This window comes from Dipodomys merriami, unplaced genomic scaffold, assembly GCF_024711535.1.
Source record: "Dipodomys merriami isolate MVZ:Mamm:240054 unplaced genomic scaffold, mDipMer1.0.p SCAF_2, whole genome shotgun sequence".
Classification (NCBI taxonomy): Eukaryota; Metazoa; Chordata; class Mammalia; order Rodentia; family Heteromyidae; genus Dipodomys; species Dipodomys merriami.
Window position 1 is genome coordinate 74,905,607 of NW_027203381.1, and position 18,278 is coordinate 74,923,884.

Consider the following 18,278-nt stretch of genomic DNA (forward strand, 5'->3'; position numbering starts at 1 on the left):
GAGAATAAAAACAATATATATGTTGCAGACAATTGTCACCTCCATTTGCACCCAGTGAGGAGCACAAGAAAAGTTTAGGTGTAGAATCCTCAATGGCTTTGGCTAGAAAGCTCTTGGCTTAGTGTCGTTGCTGGACGTGTCATTTATCCATATGGATGGTTTTGCTGATGACTGGGAGTGGATCTGGTGGCAGGTGACTAAACACTTGTAAAGGTCATTGGATAAAAGGAGTTCCTTGGTGACTCATAATTCACTCTCTTCCCGTACCTGAGTTGAGAACTCTCCAAGGTTCTACCCAGAGTATCTTTGTCATCCTTTTTTTTTTTTTTTTTTTTTTTTTGTGATACTGGAATTTGAACTTGGAGCCTTTTGCCTAAATAGGCATGCTACCACGTAAGCCACAGACTCAGCCCTTTTGTTACTTACATCTTTGGTTATTTTTTTGAGATTGGGCCATCCTTTCTACTCTAGCCAATATGGACTCCAATCCTACAACCTCCTGCTGTAGCAGACAGACCAAGCCTAGCTTTTGATTGGTTGGAATGGGGTTTTATAACTTTGTTTTTTTGGCCTAGTTTGGTCTAGAACTGTGGTGTTTCTGATGGCCTCTTGAGTAGCTGAGATTACAGACAGGAGCCTTTATATATGGTTCCTTATCTACAACTCCCCAGTTGTAGATTTTGTGGTTTATCCTATCTGCTTTGTTTCTAGAAATTATAAAAAAATCTCTGGTCCTTCTTCTTCCTCTTGAATATTATGGTGTATTTACTGCTTTTGAAAGTTCTCCGCAATTTTAAATGAATTTTGGGAGAATTTTTAAGCAAAATGAATCAAAACAAGAACAAGCCAACAATGTAACTCTGCTTAAGGAATCTATAATGTTTATAATAACCAGCAGGCCACCAACCTCTATCTACTTCTGGCTTGTTACAAATGCTGCCAGCACACCCTCCCCACCCCCCCACACTAAGTTAAATAATAGGTACAAAGATTCAAGCAGCCATATGGAACTATGTATATCTACATTCATGTCTCCAATTAACTACCAAAAAGCAGAAGGTAGAGCTGTAGTTCAAGTGGTAGAGTACTAGCTTTGAGCAAAAAGTACTAGCTTTGAGCTAAGTATAGCACCCAGGCCCTGAGTTTGAGCCCCAGGTTGGGCACTCTATCTATCTATCTATCTATCTATCTATCTATCTATCTATCTATCTATCTATCTATCTATCTATCTATCTATCTATCTATCTATCTATCTGGTTGTATATGGGACCAACAAGTGAGACAAAAGAATCTGTCTGAATGAGAGTAACAGCAAAATCACATAGTATGTGACTTTTCATGTCTGGTGTCCTTTATATAACATGTTATTTCCCAGGCTCATCCATGTCACAGCTGTGACTCTGTGTTTCATTAGTTTATTTTAACCTCTTTTTTACTGTTGAATAATATTCAACTTTATGTTTTATATGCATATTTATCCAGTTTGAGAAGTATTTAACAAAGTAGGAAGCACATAATCACACTTGCCATCATCATTGCTTTTTATTGTACAGTTCAGCAGTGCTAAGATTATTCACATTGTTATACACAGGCCCCCACAATGCTTCCACATATACACATGCTTCCACTTTATACACATAAAGTTCACAAGACATCTCTTTTCTTCCCCTCCAGCCATAATAGCTAGTTTCCTATTTTCTGTTTCTATGAATTTGCATACATGACAGACATGGAATCATAAACGTTTATCTTTTGTCCCTGGTCTAGTTTTCCCAGTTTCTCTGTACCAAACTTCTCATTTATCCCTTGGTTGACAGACATTGTTTCTACATTTTGGCTATTCTGAGCGCTTCTAGGGACATTTGCATACACACATTTATTTGTGTTTGGGTGGTCTCTAGGTCACATCCCCCAGCTGTGGAATTGCTGGGTAATATGAAAATAGCATGTTTAACTTTCTGAGCAACCAGTGAACCATGTTCTCAAGCATCAGCACCACTTTCTAGCCCTGCCTTCAGGGTATAAGGGTTTTGTTGGGCTCCATGTTCTTCCCAACACTTCTTTCTGTTGGTCTTGAACACTGGGCTTGGGCACTGTCCCTGCGCTCTTCAGCTCAGAGAGCTCTACCGCTCGAGCCACAGCACCACTTCTGGTTTTCTGGTGGTTTTATTGGAGTCTCATGGACTTTTCCTGCCGGGGCTGGCTTTGAACTGCAATCCTCAGATCTCAACCTCCTGAGTAGCTAGGATTATAGGTGTGAGCCACAGATGCCCAGCTCTGTTGGTCTTTTTGATTGTAGTATCCTAGTGAATGTAAGTTGATAATATTATAGTTTTGATTTACACTTCCTTAATAATCAATGATCACATAGTCTTTAAATGGAAATGAGGAGGGGACAGGCCCAGGAAAAACCTAGAAGCTTCACTTTATTTTTCTGTGAGGAGATCAAGATGAGTGGACCATTGAGGAAGGTCAGGTTATCAGGAACTGCTCAGATACAATTACTCTTTTATTCAATTTTTATAATGCCGTTATTGGGGCTTGAACTCAGGGCCTGGGTTCTATTCCTGACTCTTGAGCTCTACCACTTGAACCACAACTCCACTTCCCACTTTTTGGAAATTCATTGGAGATGAGAGTCTCATAGATTTTCCTGTCTAGGTTAGCTTTGGACCACACTCTTCAGATCTCAGCCTCTTGAGTAGCTAGGATTACAGGTGTGAGCTACCAGCACCTGGTGACAATTAGACTCATTACCTACCTTAACTATACTGAGATACTCAAGCCTCATCTCTTTAAATATCTCATAATCAAGCGTCCTTGAAGGCTTCTTCAAGGGAGATTGTGTCTTTCCATAGCTGGTTTCTCTGATATTGAACCTTTCATTCCCCATTTTTACTCTATATGGCCATCATGTCCTCTGCCTATTTTAACTTTGAAAGGGCCAATTTGGAAACTCCTTTTTCTCTTCTGCTTGGCAGCTAGTTCCTCTCAGATTCTTGCCTGTGATGTTTATCCTGCATTTGAAGCTTTGTCTACATCTTTCCTTCTCAAATAAATATGTCCAGACTGACCCAGTGGATCACAGCTCTAGTCCACTATGACATAATGAAAGATTAAAAATGACAGTTATGAAGGCATCACAGAGAGCCCATGGGCTGGGCTCAAGTGGCTGGTGTGGTTGGATCTAAAGTACTTTGCTTTAAGAAACTTGGGAAAGCTACAGGGTATTAAGACTGAATACCAGTGAGCTAAATTAAGTGATTCATTGCAGATGTTCTTGATAACATCCACATTTTTGCTTAATAGTCATTGACTAATTTTGTTCATCCAGTTTATAACCTTAGTTATGTTGCCCACTGCAAATCTACCAGCTTTCATCTAACTCTGCAAGCCAAGACTAGGAGGCATGCCCCTTATCTGTGTGGAGAAAATTTATGGAGTTTGAGCACACAGATATTGTGTGGACAGCTGAAAGAAAAAAAGCTACATCCACCTTGAAGCTGTGTGTGTGTGTGTGTGTGTGTGTGTGTGTGTGTGTGTGTGTGTGTGTGTGTGTGTGTGTGTGTGTGTGTGTGTGTGTGTGTGTGTGTGTGTGATTAGGGAAAAGGAAGGACAGAAAATTTAAAAAAGGAGATTTGCGTGTGATGGTCCAAATTGAAGTTTAATTTGTCATAATGCAGCTGCACAATCATACCGAGTCATCAGTTAAACAATATAAAGAATCTGACCTGGTGCACAGTGTTCACAAAGAAAATTTGAAAACAGTTCAGTTCCCAAATGTAGAGCTAGATAATTGTCTTGATTCTGATTTCTGGGCAGATAATCTCATAGCAAGTTCAAGCGTTTGTCTGTGAGATACCAGTTGGACTGGCTATTCATTCTACAAGACGTAGATATTCTTCAGAGGATATAGGTAATGAGGAAGTGACCTGCCTCACCCACAGGTGTGTACAGGTTATTATAAAATGTTTGAACTGTATACAGCTCAGACATGAGTTACCTCTGGGAAAGACTAAAGCCTACCCACCAATGGCAGGAAGTGGCAGAATAAAAAGAAGCTAGTAAACATATGTTGTAGTTGCTAAGAAACATGAGGGAGATATTCCAATCATCATCTCCACTACGAAATGAAATGGATGAAATATTAGTCATTCAGTTATGAAATGTTAGTCATTCAGTTATTTCAGGCTGGTGACAGAGCTCAAGTTGGAGAGCACTTGATTAGGAGGCACAGTGTCCTGAGTTTAAACTCCAAGAACACAAAGAAGTTATTTCACACACATTTTCTGATTGAAATTTTGGCAACAACTTGGAGAAATGATCATTTTTATACCTTATGAGAAATACATAAAATCGCTAACAATTGTTTTTAATCTTCTCTGGGACTTGTGACTGACTTACTATTCATGAATTTTTTTTGGGGGGATAAATATTGAAATAGCAATACATGGATAATCATGTATATTAGATTATTCATAGATAATCTACAATTGATATGTAATGTTTACAAAGATATACTGTATATTTTTACTTAAAAATTAGGAACACACTTAAGCAGAGTTACCACCAAGGCCAATTCAAAAGCTGATTTTCAGAGTGGGGAACAGAACGTGTATGGACACTGATGATGAAAATAAGTACTGAAGAGACATTCATTCATCCATTTCGTCTCTTTTTCTGATCATTTCCTGTACCTAAGGAGAATTGAAAAGAGTTATTTTTCCAACTTGCAACCTTGGTGTATTTAGAATTGCTGTATCTTGTGGGGGGGGGGTCTAAATATGTATAGATTTCAATACAGCAGTCTTTGTACCAAGTCTGAACAAACAACAGAGACTTTGAGGAGCACACATGTTAATAAGCATATATACATATAACAAGCATACATGTTATAATCTCTAAGGGAACCATTACAAACCATGACCAGGATGATTAAAGCAGTGACTATGTTCTGTGTGACATTATAATAGCAAGTATAGGTCACAAGCTTTTCTCAAAGTCTGCATTTGAGAAATAACTTGAGTAGTGTCTACAAATTGTCCACAAAGAGAACACTCTGCCAACTATAGATGTTAATGTACCAATCCTGGCTCATCAATGTTAACAATTATGCCACAGTAATGCAAAAAGATTAATAAGAAAAACTAGGGAATGGGGTAGAAACTCATTTGGCATTCTGCTAAATTTTTCTGTAATCTAACACTTGAACATAAAATCCATCAGTGAAACCCCAGTTTTTTTTTTAAAAAAAGCAAAACCAAAAGATAACTGCTAAGCTACTACAGGACAAAATGGAGTGATAAAAGAAAGCAAAAAGAGAATGAAAGAAACAGAGCAGGTCAGACAAACAACATTTGGAAAATGAGATTTACAATAAACACACCTCCAATTATCTCTAATATAAATAAGGAAAAGGTTGTCATAGTTGAATAGTGATGATTAAAAAAGCAAAACTCAATGATATATATATATATATATATATATATATATATATATATATATATATATTTTGTTGGTTGTGGGGCTTGAACTCAGCTCTTCAGCTCGAGGAGAGTACTCTACCACTTGAGCCACAGTGCCACAACCAGTTTTCTGGTGATTAATTGGAGATAAGAATCTCACAGGCTTTCCTGTCTGGGCTGGCTTTGAACTGCGATCCTCAGATCTCAGACTTCTGAGTAGCCAGGATTACAGGTGTGAGCCACTGGCACCTGGCAATGATATCTGTTTGTAAGAAACAAACCTAAAGCTTAAGAACTGAGAAAGTTTAGAGTTAATGAAGATGGGAAAGATATTCACTTAAATATTAATTAAAAGAAATATGGTATGTTATAATAATATTGCACACAGTAGTCAGAGTTCATGACTCATCTCTTAATGATTAAAATGTTCAATTTACCAGAAGGCAATAAAATTCCCAGTTCTTATGCACCAGCCAACATAACAACTACCCATATGTATACTCTACATTAGCAGAACTCTAGGAGAGGAACCAATCAAATTTATATTATAGGGCTTGAAATACATATTTATCAAACTTGACATAATAAATATATTTAGATCACTTTCCACTGATTGCAAAATAAACCTTTTTTCCAATTCCAAATAATATATTCATAATAATTGATCCTATGCTGAATTATAAATATCTTATTTCAAAGATTTGACATCATACAGAGTATCCATTAGCAAAATGCAATTGATAGAAAAACCAAGAGACAACTAATAATATCTAACCAATAGTTAATAACATATAAATAATCATGTATGGATAGCATGAGTTGAATAAGTCATAAATTAGAAACTAAATAAAAATGCCCTATATTTAAATTAATGTGATAAAGTTCTTAGATGTACATATTACCTTTTTTATTTTTATTTATTTTTTTATTGTGAAAATACTGTACAGAGGGGTTACAATTACATGGGCAAGATAATGTGTACATTTCTTATCAAGCATTGCAGCCTCCTCCTTTGTTTCCCCTTTCCATCCATTCCCATCCTCCCCCCCCAATTCCTCCCCCCCACCCAATCCCCCCCCCCCCCGCACCAAAGTTGTAAAGTTGTAAAGTTCTTTTTCGACGTAACAACTTGTACATCTCATTGTTGCACTGGGTCCACCTGTATCCCTATTTAAAAGATTTGTTTTTCCCCTTCCCCTCCACAAATTATACCGACATGAAATACAGTGAAAGCAGGGGTTATATTGGGAGGAGGGACATACAAAGCAACAAAGAAATAATCATAAATGTGTTAGAAACAATCACATGAAAGAAAAAAAATATTTGAATATATATCTTAGGGTTCATTTCCCTAACATCAACTTATCTGACCTTTTCTGCTTGACTCAGACATATACTAGATATTGAAAATAAGGGAAACCATGAGACCTATGTTTCTTTGGGCCTGGCTTACTTCACTTAACATAATTTTTTCCAAGCCTTTCCATTTCCTAACAAATGGGGCAATGTCATTCTTTCTGATGGAGGCATAGAATTCCATTGTGTATAGATACCACATTTTCTGGATCCATTCATCTACTGAGGGGCATCTGGGTTGGTTCCATATCTTAGCTATGGTAAATAATGCTGCAATAAACATAGTTGTGCTGGTAGCTTTAGTGTGGTCTTGTTTGTGAACATTTGGATAAATGCCCAAAAGTAGGATTGCTGGGTCATAGGGGAGCTCTATGTGGAGTCTTTTGAGGAACCTCCATACTGCTTTCCAAAGTGGTTGAACAAGTTTACACTCCCACCAACAATACAGTAGGGTTCCCTTCTGTCCACATCCCCTCAAGCATCTGTTGTTATTAGAGTTCTTGATTTTAGCCATTCTAACTGAGGTGAGGTGGTATCTCAATGTTGTTTTGATTTGCATTTCTTTTATGGCTAGGGAGGTTGAGCATTTCTTCATTTGTCTATTGGCCATCCTTCTTTCCTCTTCAGAGAAGTTTCTCTTTAAGTCTTTAGCCCGCTTATTTATTAGGCAGTGTTTCTTTGAAGATTTGTTGTTGGGGGATTTAATTTTTTGAGTTCCAGGTATATTTTAGATATGAGACCCTTGTCTGTTGTATGGCTAGTGAAGATCTTCTCCCAATCCATGGGCTTTCTATTGATCTTGCTAGCTATGTTCTTTCCTATGCAGAAGCTCTGCAATTTCATGAAATCCCATTTGTCCAACCTTTCTTTGATTTGTTGTATTTCTGGGTCTCTATTAAGAAAATTTCGGCCTGTGCCAACGAGACGACCTAGGGTTTCTCCTATTCCATCCTGTAATGTTTTCAGAGTGTCTGCTTTGAGTTCAAGGTCTTTGATCCATTTGGAGTTGATTCTGGTGCAGGGTGATATATAAGGATACAGCTAGATCCTTATATATCACCCTGCACCAGATCCTTATATATCACCCTGCACCAGAATCAACTCCAAATGGATCAAAGACCTCGGAGTCAAAGCAGACACTCTGAAAACATTACAGGATGGAATAGGAGAAACCCTAGGTCTCCTTGGCTCAGGTCGAAATTTTCTGAATAGAGACCCGGAAGCACAACAAATCAAAGAAAGGTTGGACAAATGGGATTGCATAAGATTGCAGAGCTTCTGCAGGGCAAATGACATAGCTGGCAAGATCAATAGAAAGCCCACCGATTGGGAGAAGATCTTTACTAGCCATACAACAGACAAGGGTCTCATATCTAAAATATACTTGGAACTCAAAAAATTAAACCACCCAACAACAAATCCTCAAAGAAACAACTGCCCAATAAATAAGTGGGCGAAAGACTTAAAGAGAAGCTTCTCTGAAGAAGAAAGAAGGATGGCCAATAGACACATGAAGAAATGTTCAACATCCCTAGCCATAAAAGAAATGCAAATCAAAACAACATTGAGATATCACCTCACTCCAGTTAGAACAGCAAAAATCAAGAACTCTAACAACAACAGATGCTGGAGGGGATGTGGACAGAAAGGAACCTTACTTCATTGTTGGTGGGAATGTAAACTTGTTCAACCACTTTGGAAAGCAGTATGGAGGTTCCTAAAAAGACTTCACATAGATCTCCCCTATGATCCAGCAATCCCACTTTTGGGCATTTACCCAAATGTTTACAAACAAGACCACACTAAAGCTACCAGCACAACTATGTTTATTGCAGCATTATTTACCATAGCTAAGATATGGAACCAACCCAGATGCCCCTCAGTAGATGAATGGATCAAGAAAATGTGGTATATATACACAATGGAATTCTATGCCTCCATCAGAAAGAATGACATTGCCCCATTTGTTAGGAAATGGAAAGGTTTGGAAAAAATTATATTAAGTGAAGTAAGCCAGGCCCAAAGAAGCATAGGTCCCATGGTTTCCCTTATTTGCAATATCTAGTATAGGTATGAGTCAAGCGGAAAAGGTCAGATAATGTGATGTTAGGAAAATGAACCCTTAAATATGTATTTTAATGTTTTCGTTTCTTTCATGCATGTGTTTCTAACGCATTTATAAGATTATTTCTTTGTTGCTTTGTATGTCCCTCCCCCACAGTGTAACCCTCGCTTTCACTATATTTGATGTCAGTATAACATGTGGAGGAGATGGAGACAAACAAGTCGTTTAAGGATTCAGGTGGACCTGTTGCAACAATGAGAAGTACAAAATGTCATGTCAAAACCAGCTTTACAATGTCGGTGTGTGGGGGGGAGGGGGGTATAATTGTGTGGGGGGAGGGGGGGTAAAATTGGGTGGGGGGAGGGGGGAGGCGGGGAAGGGAAGTGAAGGGTAAACAAAGGAGGAGGCTGCAAGGCTTGGTAAGAAATGTATGCATTATCCTGCCCATGTAATTGTAGCCCCCCTGTACAGTATGTTCTCAAATAAAATAAAATACAATTAAAAAAAAAAAAAGGATCTAGCTGTAGTTTTCTACAAGTAGTTAACCAATTTTACCAGCACCATTTACTGAAGAGGCTGTCTTTCTTCCATTCTATTTTTTTAGCTCCCTTATAGTTGGCTATAGGTCTGTAGGTTCATTTCTGGGTTTTCAATTCTATTCCATTGGTCCTGAGGTCTGTTCTTGTGCCAGTACCAAAGTGTTTTGATTACTATTGCTTTATAGTAGAGTTTGAAATTTGGTATTTATATTCCTTTAGCACTGTTCTTTCTGTTAAAGATCGTTTTTGCTATTCGGGGTCTTTTATTGTTTCATATGAATTTTTGGATTGCCTCTTCTATTTCCTTGAAGAATGAGGTTGGAATTTTGATAGGTATAGATTGAATTTGTAGATAGCCTTGGGAAGTATTGCCATTTTCACAATGTTGATCTTTCCAATCCAGGAGCATGGGAGTTTTTGCCACTTTCTAAGTTCTGTTGTAATATATTACATTTTTTTTTTAACTCAGGGCCTAGAAACTATCCTTATACTTTTTTGCTCAAGGCTAGTGCTCTACCACTTGAGCCACAGTGCCACGTCTTGCTTTTTCTGTTTATATGGTACTGAGGAATTGAGTCCAAGGTGTGGCTTCATGAATGCTAGGCAAACACTCTATCACTAAGCCACGTTCTCAGGCCCAGCATATATTCCTTTTGTAAAATAAAAAAGAAGTTTTCCTTTTTGTGTGCAGAAGGAACCACTTTTAAATGCAAATGACAGCTACATTTTATGGACCAAATATAATCTCTGTCTTCTAAACAAACAAACCCCAAACCAAAACAAGTACCTGGAAGTTCAGGACGTTAAACATACAGGCAGATGTAGGGCTGTGGCAAATATAAACTTGGAGCAAATGACAAACATGGAATGCATTCCTCACTGCTTCAACTTTGACCCCATGGCAGTCATCGTTGCAGTGATAAGTGTGGCAGTGAAGGAATACCTAAACCTATGTTAGAATCTCAGGCTTTCTGGATAGAATAATCAGAGGAGTAATCTGTTTGAACATGAGTAGGTGCTGAAGAGAGGATATGAGAGACAAGAGGATCCTTCAGTTCCACGAACCCTGTGCAAACCTCAATCTGACCCTTGGGGTATGCACTGACAGGACAGATACAAGGTAATATGGTAAATGCTTAAAGAATCGATCCAGGATATGACCTATCAGTTATAGAAGGAAAACTAGTGCTTACAGTTGTAATTTAAGCATGTGACAGCCAGATTTAAAAAAAAAAAACAGGGCTGGGAATGTGGCTCAGTGGTAGAGTGCTTGCCTTGAATGTATGAGGCCCTGGGTTCGATTCCTCAGCACCACATAACAGAAAAAACCAGAAGTGGCATTGAGGCTCAAGTGGTAGAGCACTAGCCTTGAGCTGAAGAGTTGAGGGACAGTGCCCAGGCCCAGAGTTCAGGCCATAACCAGCCAAAAAAAAAAAAAAGTAAAAAAATAAATAAAAAATAAAAACCCAAACAATTCATCAGGGGAATGGAGCAGAGGTAATGCTACACATAATAATGTTCACAATATCTAAGACACACTATAATGACCAGAAAACCTAAAAATTACAATCTATTCTGTATGAAATAGATGAGCAACAGATGCCAAATCTAAGGTGATCCCATTTTTGAGATAATTAGATAATTTCTTTACAACAGTTGAGATACTTTTGCTCAGTAAAGAAAATACCATGAAAATAGGCAATATAGAAAAAAATCAGAGAAGATAAAATAGAGAGAAGTTTAAAATACAGATATGTACGGAATATAAATTTAATTATTGAGAAATAGTTGAAAACAGTTGCTAAATGAATCTAATAGCAGAATATGATGTCAGAGGAGCCAATGAGCTTAAAAAAGTAATAAATTATTTTATCTGAAGAAAGAAAAAAAAACCATGCTACAGTTTAATGAATATTAATATTTAAACTTTTACCAGATACCAAGTTTACTTGAACTTTGGTATTGGACTTTTCTGCCCTTATAGTTGTAAAAATTGAATTTCCATCCTTTATAAATTACCCATTCTGGGCTTTGTTATAGTAGCCCAAATGGACAAAGACAAGACTGTCTCCAGGTATATCAACCAAATCCAAGAATAATACCAAAAATTATTTACAACAGTATGGACATTTCGGCACATATCAAGATAAAGTTCACAGCTTCTCTCAATAGCAAAAATTATCAGGGAATTTTTTTTTTTAGCAGTGGTATCAGCAAGATAGTAGAATAAGGGACTGCCCATTCATATCCTTCCACTCCATCAATATTTCTGTTTCCATACATATAGAAAGACCTTCTTTTTGTGAGAGCCTAGGAATTCAATTCTAACTCATCTAAGCCTCAGACCAGGGCAGTAGGCCAACCTATCATCTAGAGACCTGACCTGATCCATTCCACATACCCAGAGGAATCCCCACCCCCTGCATCAACCTGTTAAGAGGTCTGCCATCTCTGAACCCTGAAGTAGACCTTTATTCCAGTGCCAGCTCCAAAGCCCAAGGCTTGTGTCCAATTTATTCATGCCCCGTAGAGTCCCTGCTAACATGCCCACCGGTGTTAGTTTCTATGGAGGTGTCAGCATCAGTCACAGTATCTGGATCCAACTTAGCTGACTCACAACTGCAGGTAATCCTATCAGCTCTGAGATGTAACAGGAAACTTCAACATGCACAATCAGTCTTTGGAAATGGGAATTTGCTCCTGAAAGTTCACGGATACCAACATAATGCTACACATATAACAAAGAATCAAGCAGTATGAGGCTCACGAAGGAAACTAAGAATGTTCCATAATTGAAAAGGCAATACATGAAATGTCTGGAAAAGAGTTTGAAATAATCATTTTAAAGAAATTCAGTAAGATGAAAGAAAAGAAACCATCAGTAATATCAGAAAAAGATGCATGAACATCACCAAAAGTTTACTAAAGAAATGTAAGCCATAAGAAGGCCCACACCAGAGACTTAAGCAGTACAGATTAAACCCATGACTTCACACTTGTAAGATAAACTGTCTACCATTGACCTCCAACTCAGCCCAAATTCTTGAAACTTGTTGAAGACTATGGTTGATCCAATATTTTAATTTTCATCATAAAAACATCCTGTCTAGTTAAAAATGACTTTTCAACTTTTTTTGTGTTCTTGCACACTGATGACTCATACTGTGGTTGTGTCTAATAACTTCTGTAAACATTGGCTTATAAATACTTCTAGGATATTTTATTTATAGTTAGTTTTAGAAACTCCAGGAGGATAACACTATTTTTAATGGGTATACAATGACTTACTTTTAACAAAAAATGTGTAAAATATGCTCAATGACTTTGCTTATACATCAGAATAAAAATGGAAATACTTGTAAGAAAAGGACCACACAAAAATCTTAGAGCTGAATATTTTCATAACTGAATAGAAAAGCTCAATAGAAAATTTTAACATTAGATTTTCTCATGAAGAAAAAAAGATCAACAAATTTGGAGGCAGGCCACTTAAGATGATCTAACTAGAGGAACAAATAGGAAAATAAAAAGAAAAGAAAGCAACAAACAAACCATAAGGAATGTCCCCAAATGTATAAACATAAAAATTATGGAAAAATCAGAAGAAGAAAGAAGAAAGAAGAAAACTTATTAAGGAAATGATGTCTGATAACTCCCCAAATATTGAAGAGAATATGTACATACAGATTCAGAAAGGTAAAACTATTTCAAGTAAGGTCAGTTAATAGAATACTATGAGACACATTATAATTAATTTGACAAAGCCAAAATACAAACAGACCCTCCTGAAATCAGCAAGAGAGAAGAAATGAACATATCGCATATAAGACTCTCAGATGAGCTATTAGTAGACTTCTCAAAAGAAACTTAGTAAGCCAGGAGAGAGTAGGGTATCATTTTTAAATTCCTGAAAGAAAAGCTTCCCAGCCAAGAACTTTTAACTTTTCCCAAGGCTAGAGTTTGGATTTGGAATGCTTTCCAAAGGTCTTTATGGTAAAAGACTTCATCCCTCACAAGATGCTTTGGGAGGGAGTAGAATCTTTAGGAAGTAGGGACTGGTGGGAGATCACTGGCAGTATGCCTCTGGAGTATAGTGAATACCATCCTCTTTTTCCTCTGTTTGACCTCTCACTAGTAAAGTAAGGTATTTTTCTCTGCCATGTACTCCTGCCATGATGTATGGGCAGAGGTCAAATGTGCATGGACTAAACTGCCAAAACTCTGAGCCAAACCCCTCCCCCCACATTTTCTCTCTGTAAGTCAATCATCTCTGGTATTTGTTATAGTAACCCAAACTGACTAACACATCTGGCAAAGCTGTCTGTCAGAAATGAAGAGAACAAGCTACGAATGTGTCTTAGTAGTAAAGTAATTGCCTAGCATGCAGGAGGCCCTGGGTTTGATACTTAATATGATAGAAAGGGGAAGAAGAGAAGAAAGAAAGGAAAAGGGAAGAAGAGAAGGAAGAGGGAGAGAAGACATAAAGGTTTTATAAAACAAAGAACAAAAGAGCCAGGTAAAAATGGTAAAAAAAAGCTAGTAGTAATTTGTAACCTTGCAATTTTATTACATTTTCAAATCAAAAGACAGATAAATAGATTACAAAACATGATCCAACAGTATGCTGCATTTCTGAGATTCAATTTTGCCTTAAACACACACACACACACACACACACACACACTCACATACACACACACACACCACATTGACATGAAATGATGGACAAGTTATATTCCAGCATATAGCAGGGGTAGCAATATTTACTTCAGACTAAACTCTAAGTAAAAAATAGCAAATTCGCTGGATGCCGGTGGTTCATGCCTGTAATCCTAGCTACTCAGGAGGCTGAGAGCTGAGGATTGTGGTTCAAAGCTAGCCTGGGCAGGAAACTTTGTGAGACTCTCATCTCCAATAAACCACTAGAAAACCAGAAGTGGAGCTATGGCTCAAGCAAGCAGTAGAGCACTCGCCTTGAGCAGAAGAGCTGAGGGACACTGCCCAAGCCCAGAGTTCAAGCCCCATGACTGGAAAAAAAAGCAAATAATCAAAGAAAGTAATTACATAATAAACAACAATAGAAACAATTAACCAGGAGGACATAAATAACATCAATGCTTCCAACTTTGGAATATGTAAATATGAATGATTCATACACATATTAATAGATCTATATAATAAGATGGAGTATGATGTATTTTAAACCATGGATAGATAATACAGACAGAAAGTCAATACAAAACAAAACTTTAGGCTGACTGAAATGAAAAGGTATATATTAAACTTTCCACTCAGTATCTACAAAACACATATTCTTTTTAAACACACATAGAGGATTCACTATATCTTTTGTGGACACAATGGAATGAAACTAGAAATCAGTTGCAGAACTATTTTTGAAAATTCATATATACATATAGGAACCAATCATTAGCCTTTTGAACACCAGTTAACCAGGGGAAACAATATCAAAAGAGAAATTTAAAAAATATCTTGGGATAGTGGAAATGGAAACACACATACTCCACAATCAAGCTTTAAGCTTTATATGAAAGAGAAACATGTCCTTGAGATACAGGTAATAGAAGGTACACAATAAAAAAAATAAATCTAGGGCTGGGAAGGTGGCTCAGTGGTACAGTGGTAGAGTGCTTGCCTTGCATGCATGAGGACCTGGGTTCGATTCCTCAGTACCACATAAACAGAAAAAGCCAAAAATGGCACTGTGACTCAAGTGGTAGAGCACTAGCCTTGAGCTGAGGAGCTGAGAAACAGCAGTCAGGCCCTGAGTTCAAGCCCTAGGACTGGCAAAAAAAAAATCTAATCACTCTACATTGGAAATGACTCGTATGCCTATGAAAAAATAGAATAATAAATTATAGTATCCTTCACACACAGTCGGTGGGCCACTCTTTATTTTTTTGTCCATCGTGGGGCTTGAACTCTGGGACTGGACAGTGTCCCTCAGCTCTTCAGCTCAGGTGAGCATTCTACCACTTGAGCTACAGCACCACTTCTGGTTTTCTGGTGGTTTATTGGAGATAGTCTCAGGGACTTTCCTGCCAGGGCTAGCTTTGGACCTTGATCCTCAGATCTCAGCCTCCTGAGTAGCTAGGATTACAGGCATGAGCCACCGGCACCCGGTTGGCCACTTTTATGAGATAATTTGGAGTATATGAAATCACCTAAAAGCAAATACATACAGTATGAGATTCCCTTTACATATGGTCTAAAAAAATCTGACAAATCTACACAACTGCACTTAATGGGTTGTGTTTAATGACAAAATTATAAAGCAAAGTGTAGAAGATAAAAGCCAACATCACTGTTCCTTTGTGGGAAGTAATTTCTGGAAGAGAAACGGGGTTTTCAGAGATGTTGTAGTGTTTTTTGTTGTTACTGTTAATTTGGATAGCAGTTACAGTTATATTTATTTCATGACAATTCAGAGTAATGCATGGTTTGCTTTGTACAACTTTCTACATATATGCTCCCTTTTTCAACAATGAGAACCAAAAGGTTGTTCTTTTTCTCCTGTTCCATACCTGGTACAGCATAAAATTCAGTGGATCATCTGGCTTTTCATAGACTAAGTTTTCAGTGATCTGCTGAGAGAAAGCATAAGACATCACATTTTCGTTCTGAGAGAAAATACAGTCAGGTCATAACATTATTATGAGGAATATGATCAAATATATATCCAATAGAATTGTACCTGATCTCTAATCCCTCTGAAGAGCTTTCTCATTTCCCATTTGCTTCTTTTGGTGAGCACATCTTAATGTACTTACAGACCTCTCCATAAGATTATTTCCCCCATTACAGCAAACCCTCATCTTTCACCTCTTCAGAATGCACAATGAAGGCATTGAGAGGTTTACCTGGAATATTTGCAGGATGCCATGACTCTCCATGTATTGGAGGGAAACGTGGTAAGGATCTTCGTAAATGATAGGAGGGAACCTCTTCTTGAAATCTTGGGTTTTTCTTCCACTATAAGGTCCTGAAAGATTACTCTGAAATGAAAATATCCATCCCACCAAAGAGTTTTTAATACATAAAAAAAACCCAACTTCAGCAATGTTTGCTGCTGTTATGGATGGAATCTAGATTAGAAGGAATCTTACTACCAAGAGTTGGAGGAAAGAGAGGTGTGTGTGTGTGTGTGTGTGTGTGTGTGTGTGTGTGTGTGTGTGTGTGTGTGTGTGTGTGTGTGTGTGTGAAGACCCCTGTTTATCCACCAGACAATGTAAGCCTGGAGGTACCTTGTCAAATACTTTTCCTTTACAGAGCTTGCCAATTAATTCCAAATCTTCTTCCCTTGTAGAAAGAAACCTACACTGAAGATTGACTAAATGTCACATAGGAACAGAACCAGAACTTGAAGTCTGTACTAAATCCTGGCCCACTGATCCTTCCTGAGGGCCTAGAAACCTTACATCTTTCTCCATGTTGGCTCTTCCTCATACTTGAGCTGGCACGGGCCGCCCCTCACCCCTCAAACCCCCGCCTCCCTAGGCCTCCTGGTTAACTCCAGGAGGCTCCCAGGTAGGCAAATGCCCTGTTTTTACCACTGAACTTACTTGCATAATTTGAGGTTTTTCTTGACTGCTGGGATAGACTACTCTGGTTGAGATGGAGGGCAATTTCTGGCTAAATCCTTGGACTCGTGTTGGGAAGGCATTGGTGAACCGGGTATCCATCATTCTATAACTGGGCATAGCTGAGGTACCTTCCATTTCAGCCTCTGAAGTACCTGAGAGCTGGTCTCGCATATCACTTGAGCTCTTCTCAAACGTGCAGGGTTCTACTTTGAAGCCGTATATATCATCACTCATCCGCTCAGAAAAGATCTGATCCTGATATTGGTTAAATGCTTTATTGTAGGGTGGGTAGTAGTCTTGTTGGCCAACCTCTCCGAATATGCCCTCATTTTGTCCCTCTTGCTGCATGTTCAACAAAAATTGCCTATTATACTGCTCTCCAGAGTCTTCAGTAGACTCTTGCATTCTGTAGGTAACTTGGTCCGTTTGCTGAGCGAGGCCGGATGTTCCTTGACCAGCAGGAAATCTGTAGTCAATCTGCTCAGAAGTTCTTCCATCACGTGTGAAAAACTTATCACTACCCTTTTCTGAAGGTCTTCTGTCAGACTGATGAGATACTTTGCCGTCAATGGTCTGGGAAGTTCTTTTATCTGTCTGACCAGAAAATTTCTGTTCAGCCTGCTGAGAATTGCTCCATTCACTTTGTTTCGACCATTTTTGTACAGGCTGTTCATAAGTTCCCTGGTTAACCTGACCAGACTGGTCAATCTGTCCAGTTTGGTTGGGATTAGCGTGGGTTTGGTCATTAGCCTCCTCAGCTTGGTTCTTCTTCTGGTTGTCTTCTCTGTTGTTAGTTTGGCCAGCAGTTGAGGGTGTGTTTTCTCGTTTCCAGGATTCAGCTGGATTCTCTTCTGGAGGCTGGTCCATCTTCTGCTCTGTCCCAGACTGGTTTCAGTTGTTAGGCACTATGGGTAAGAACTTGGGCATGGTTGTCTAGGTGACATCCAGGATTCTGAGGTGGGCTTTGTTGTGCTGTCTGGCAAGTCAAGTGGGAGGGGAGATTCCTGGGGTTTGGTTTAGCCAAAGCTACTTTCACAAAAACCCACTGTTGGCCAACTCTGTAATGGGAACCAGAGCCATGACACTTTCTCCTGAGAAGAGGTGATTCCCAGACAGGGCTTCTGTTCAACCTGCCTAGCAGCAAGGCCTCAGGGCCCTGCCTCAGTGCCTAGAGTCTCGGGAGCCGGCAGGGGGGGGGGAGGGGAGAGTTTCCTGGCAAGTTCCCAGTGAATTAAGACCTCTCAGGTAC

General features: G+C 38.6%; 1 protein-coding gene across 3 annotated transcripts; it reads right to left on the minus strand.

The window, feature by feature from the left end:
* Positions 1-1,533: 1,533 nt before the first annotated feature.
* On the minus strand, positions 1,534-17,918 carry Tex55 (testis expressed 55). Of its 3 annotated transcripts, none has more exons than XR_011373419.1 (5): positions 17,009-17,918; positions 16,307-16,441; positions 15,971-16,030; positions 4,554-4,697; positions 1,534-2,303 (listed from the first exon to the last, which is right to left on the minus strand). XR_011373419.1 is itself a non-coding variant. In XM_070028717.1 (4 exons), exons 1-4 carry the CDS (start codon positions 17,894-17,896, stop codon positions 4,656-4,658), a joined length of 1,128 nt encoding a protein of 375 aa, XP_069884818.1. In that variant the 5' UTR covers positions 17,897-17,918; the 3' UTR covers positions 3,674-4,655. The 3 variants fall into 3 exon arrangements, 1 of the variants encoding a protein (XP_069884818.1); XR_011373418.1 differs by having other exon boundaries at positions 15,971-16,033; XM_070028717.1 differs by lacking the exon at positions 1,534-2,303 and having other exon boundaries at positions 3,674-4,697; positions 15,971-16,033.
* Positions 17,919-18,278: the final 360 nt, after the last annotated feature.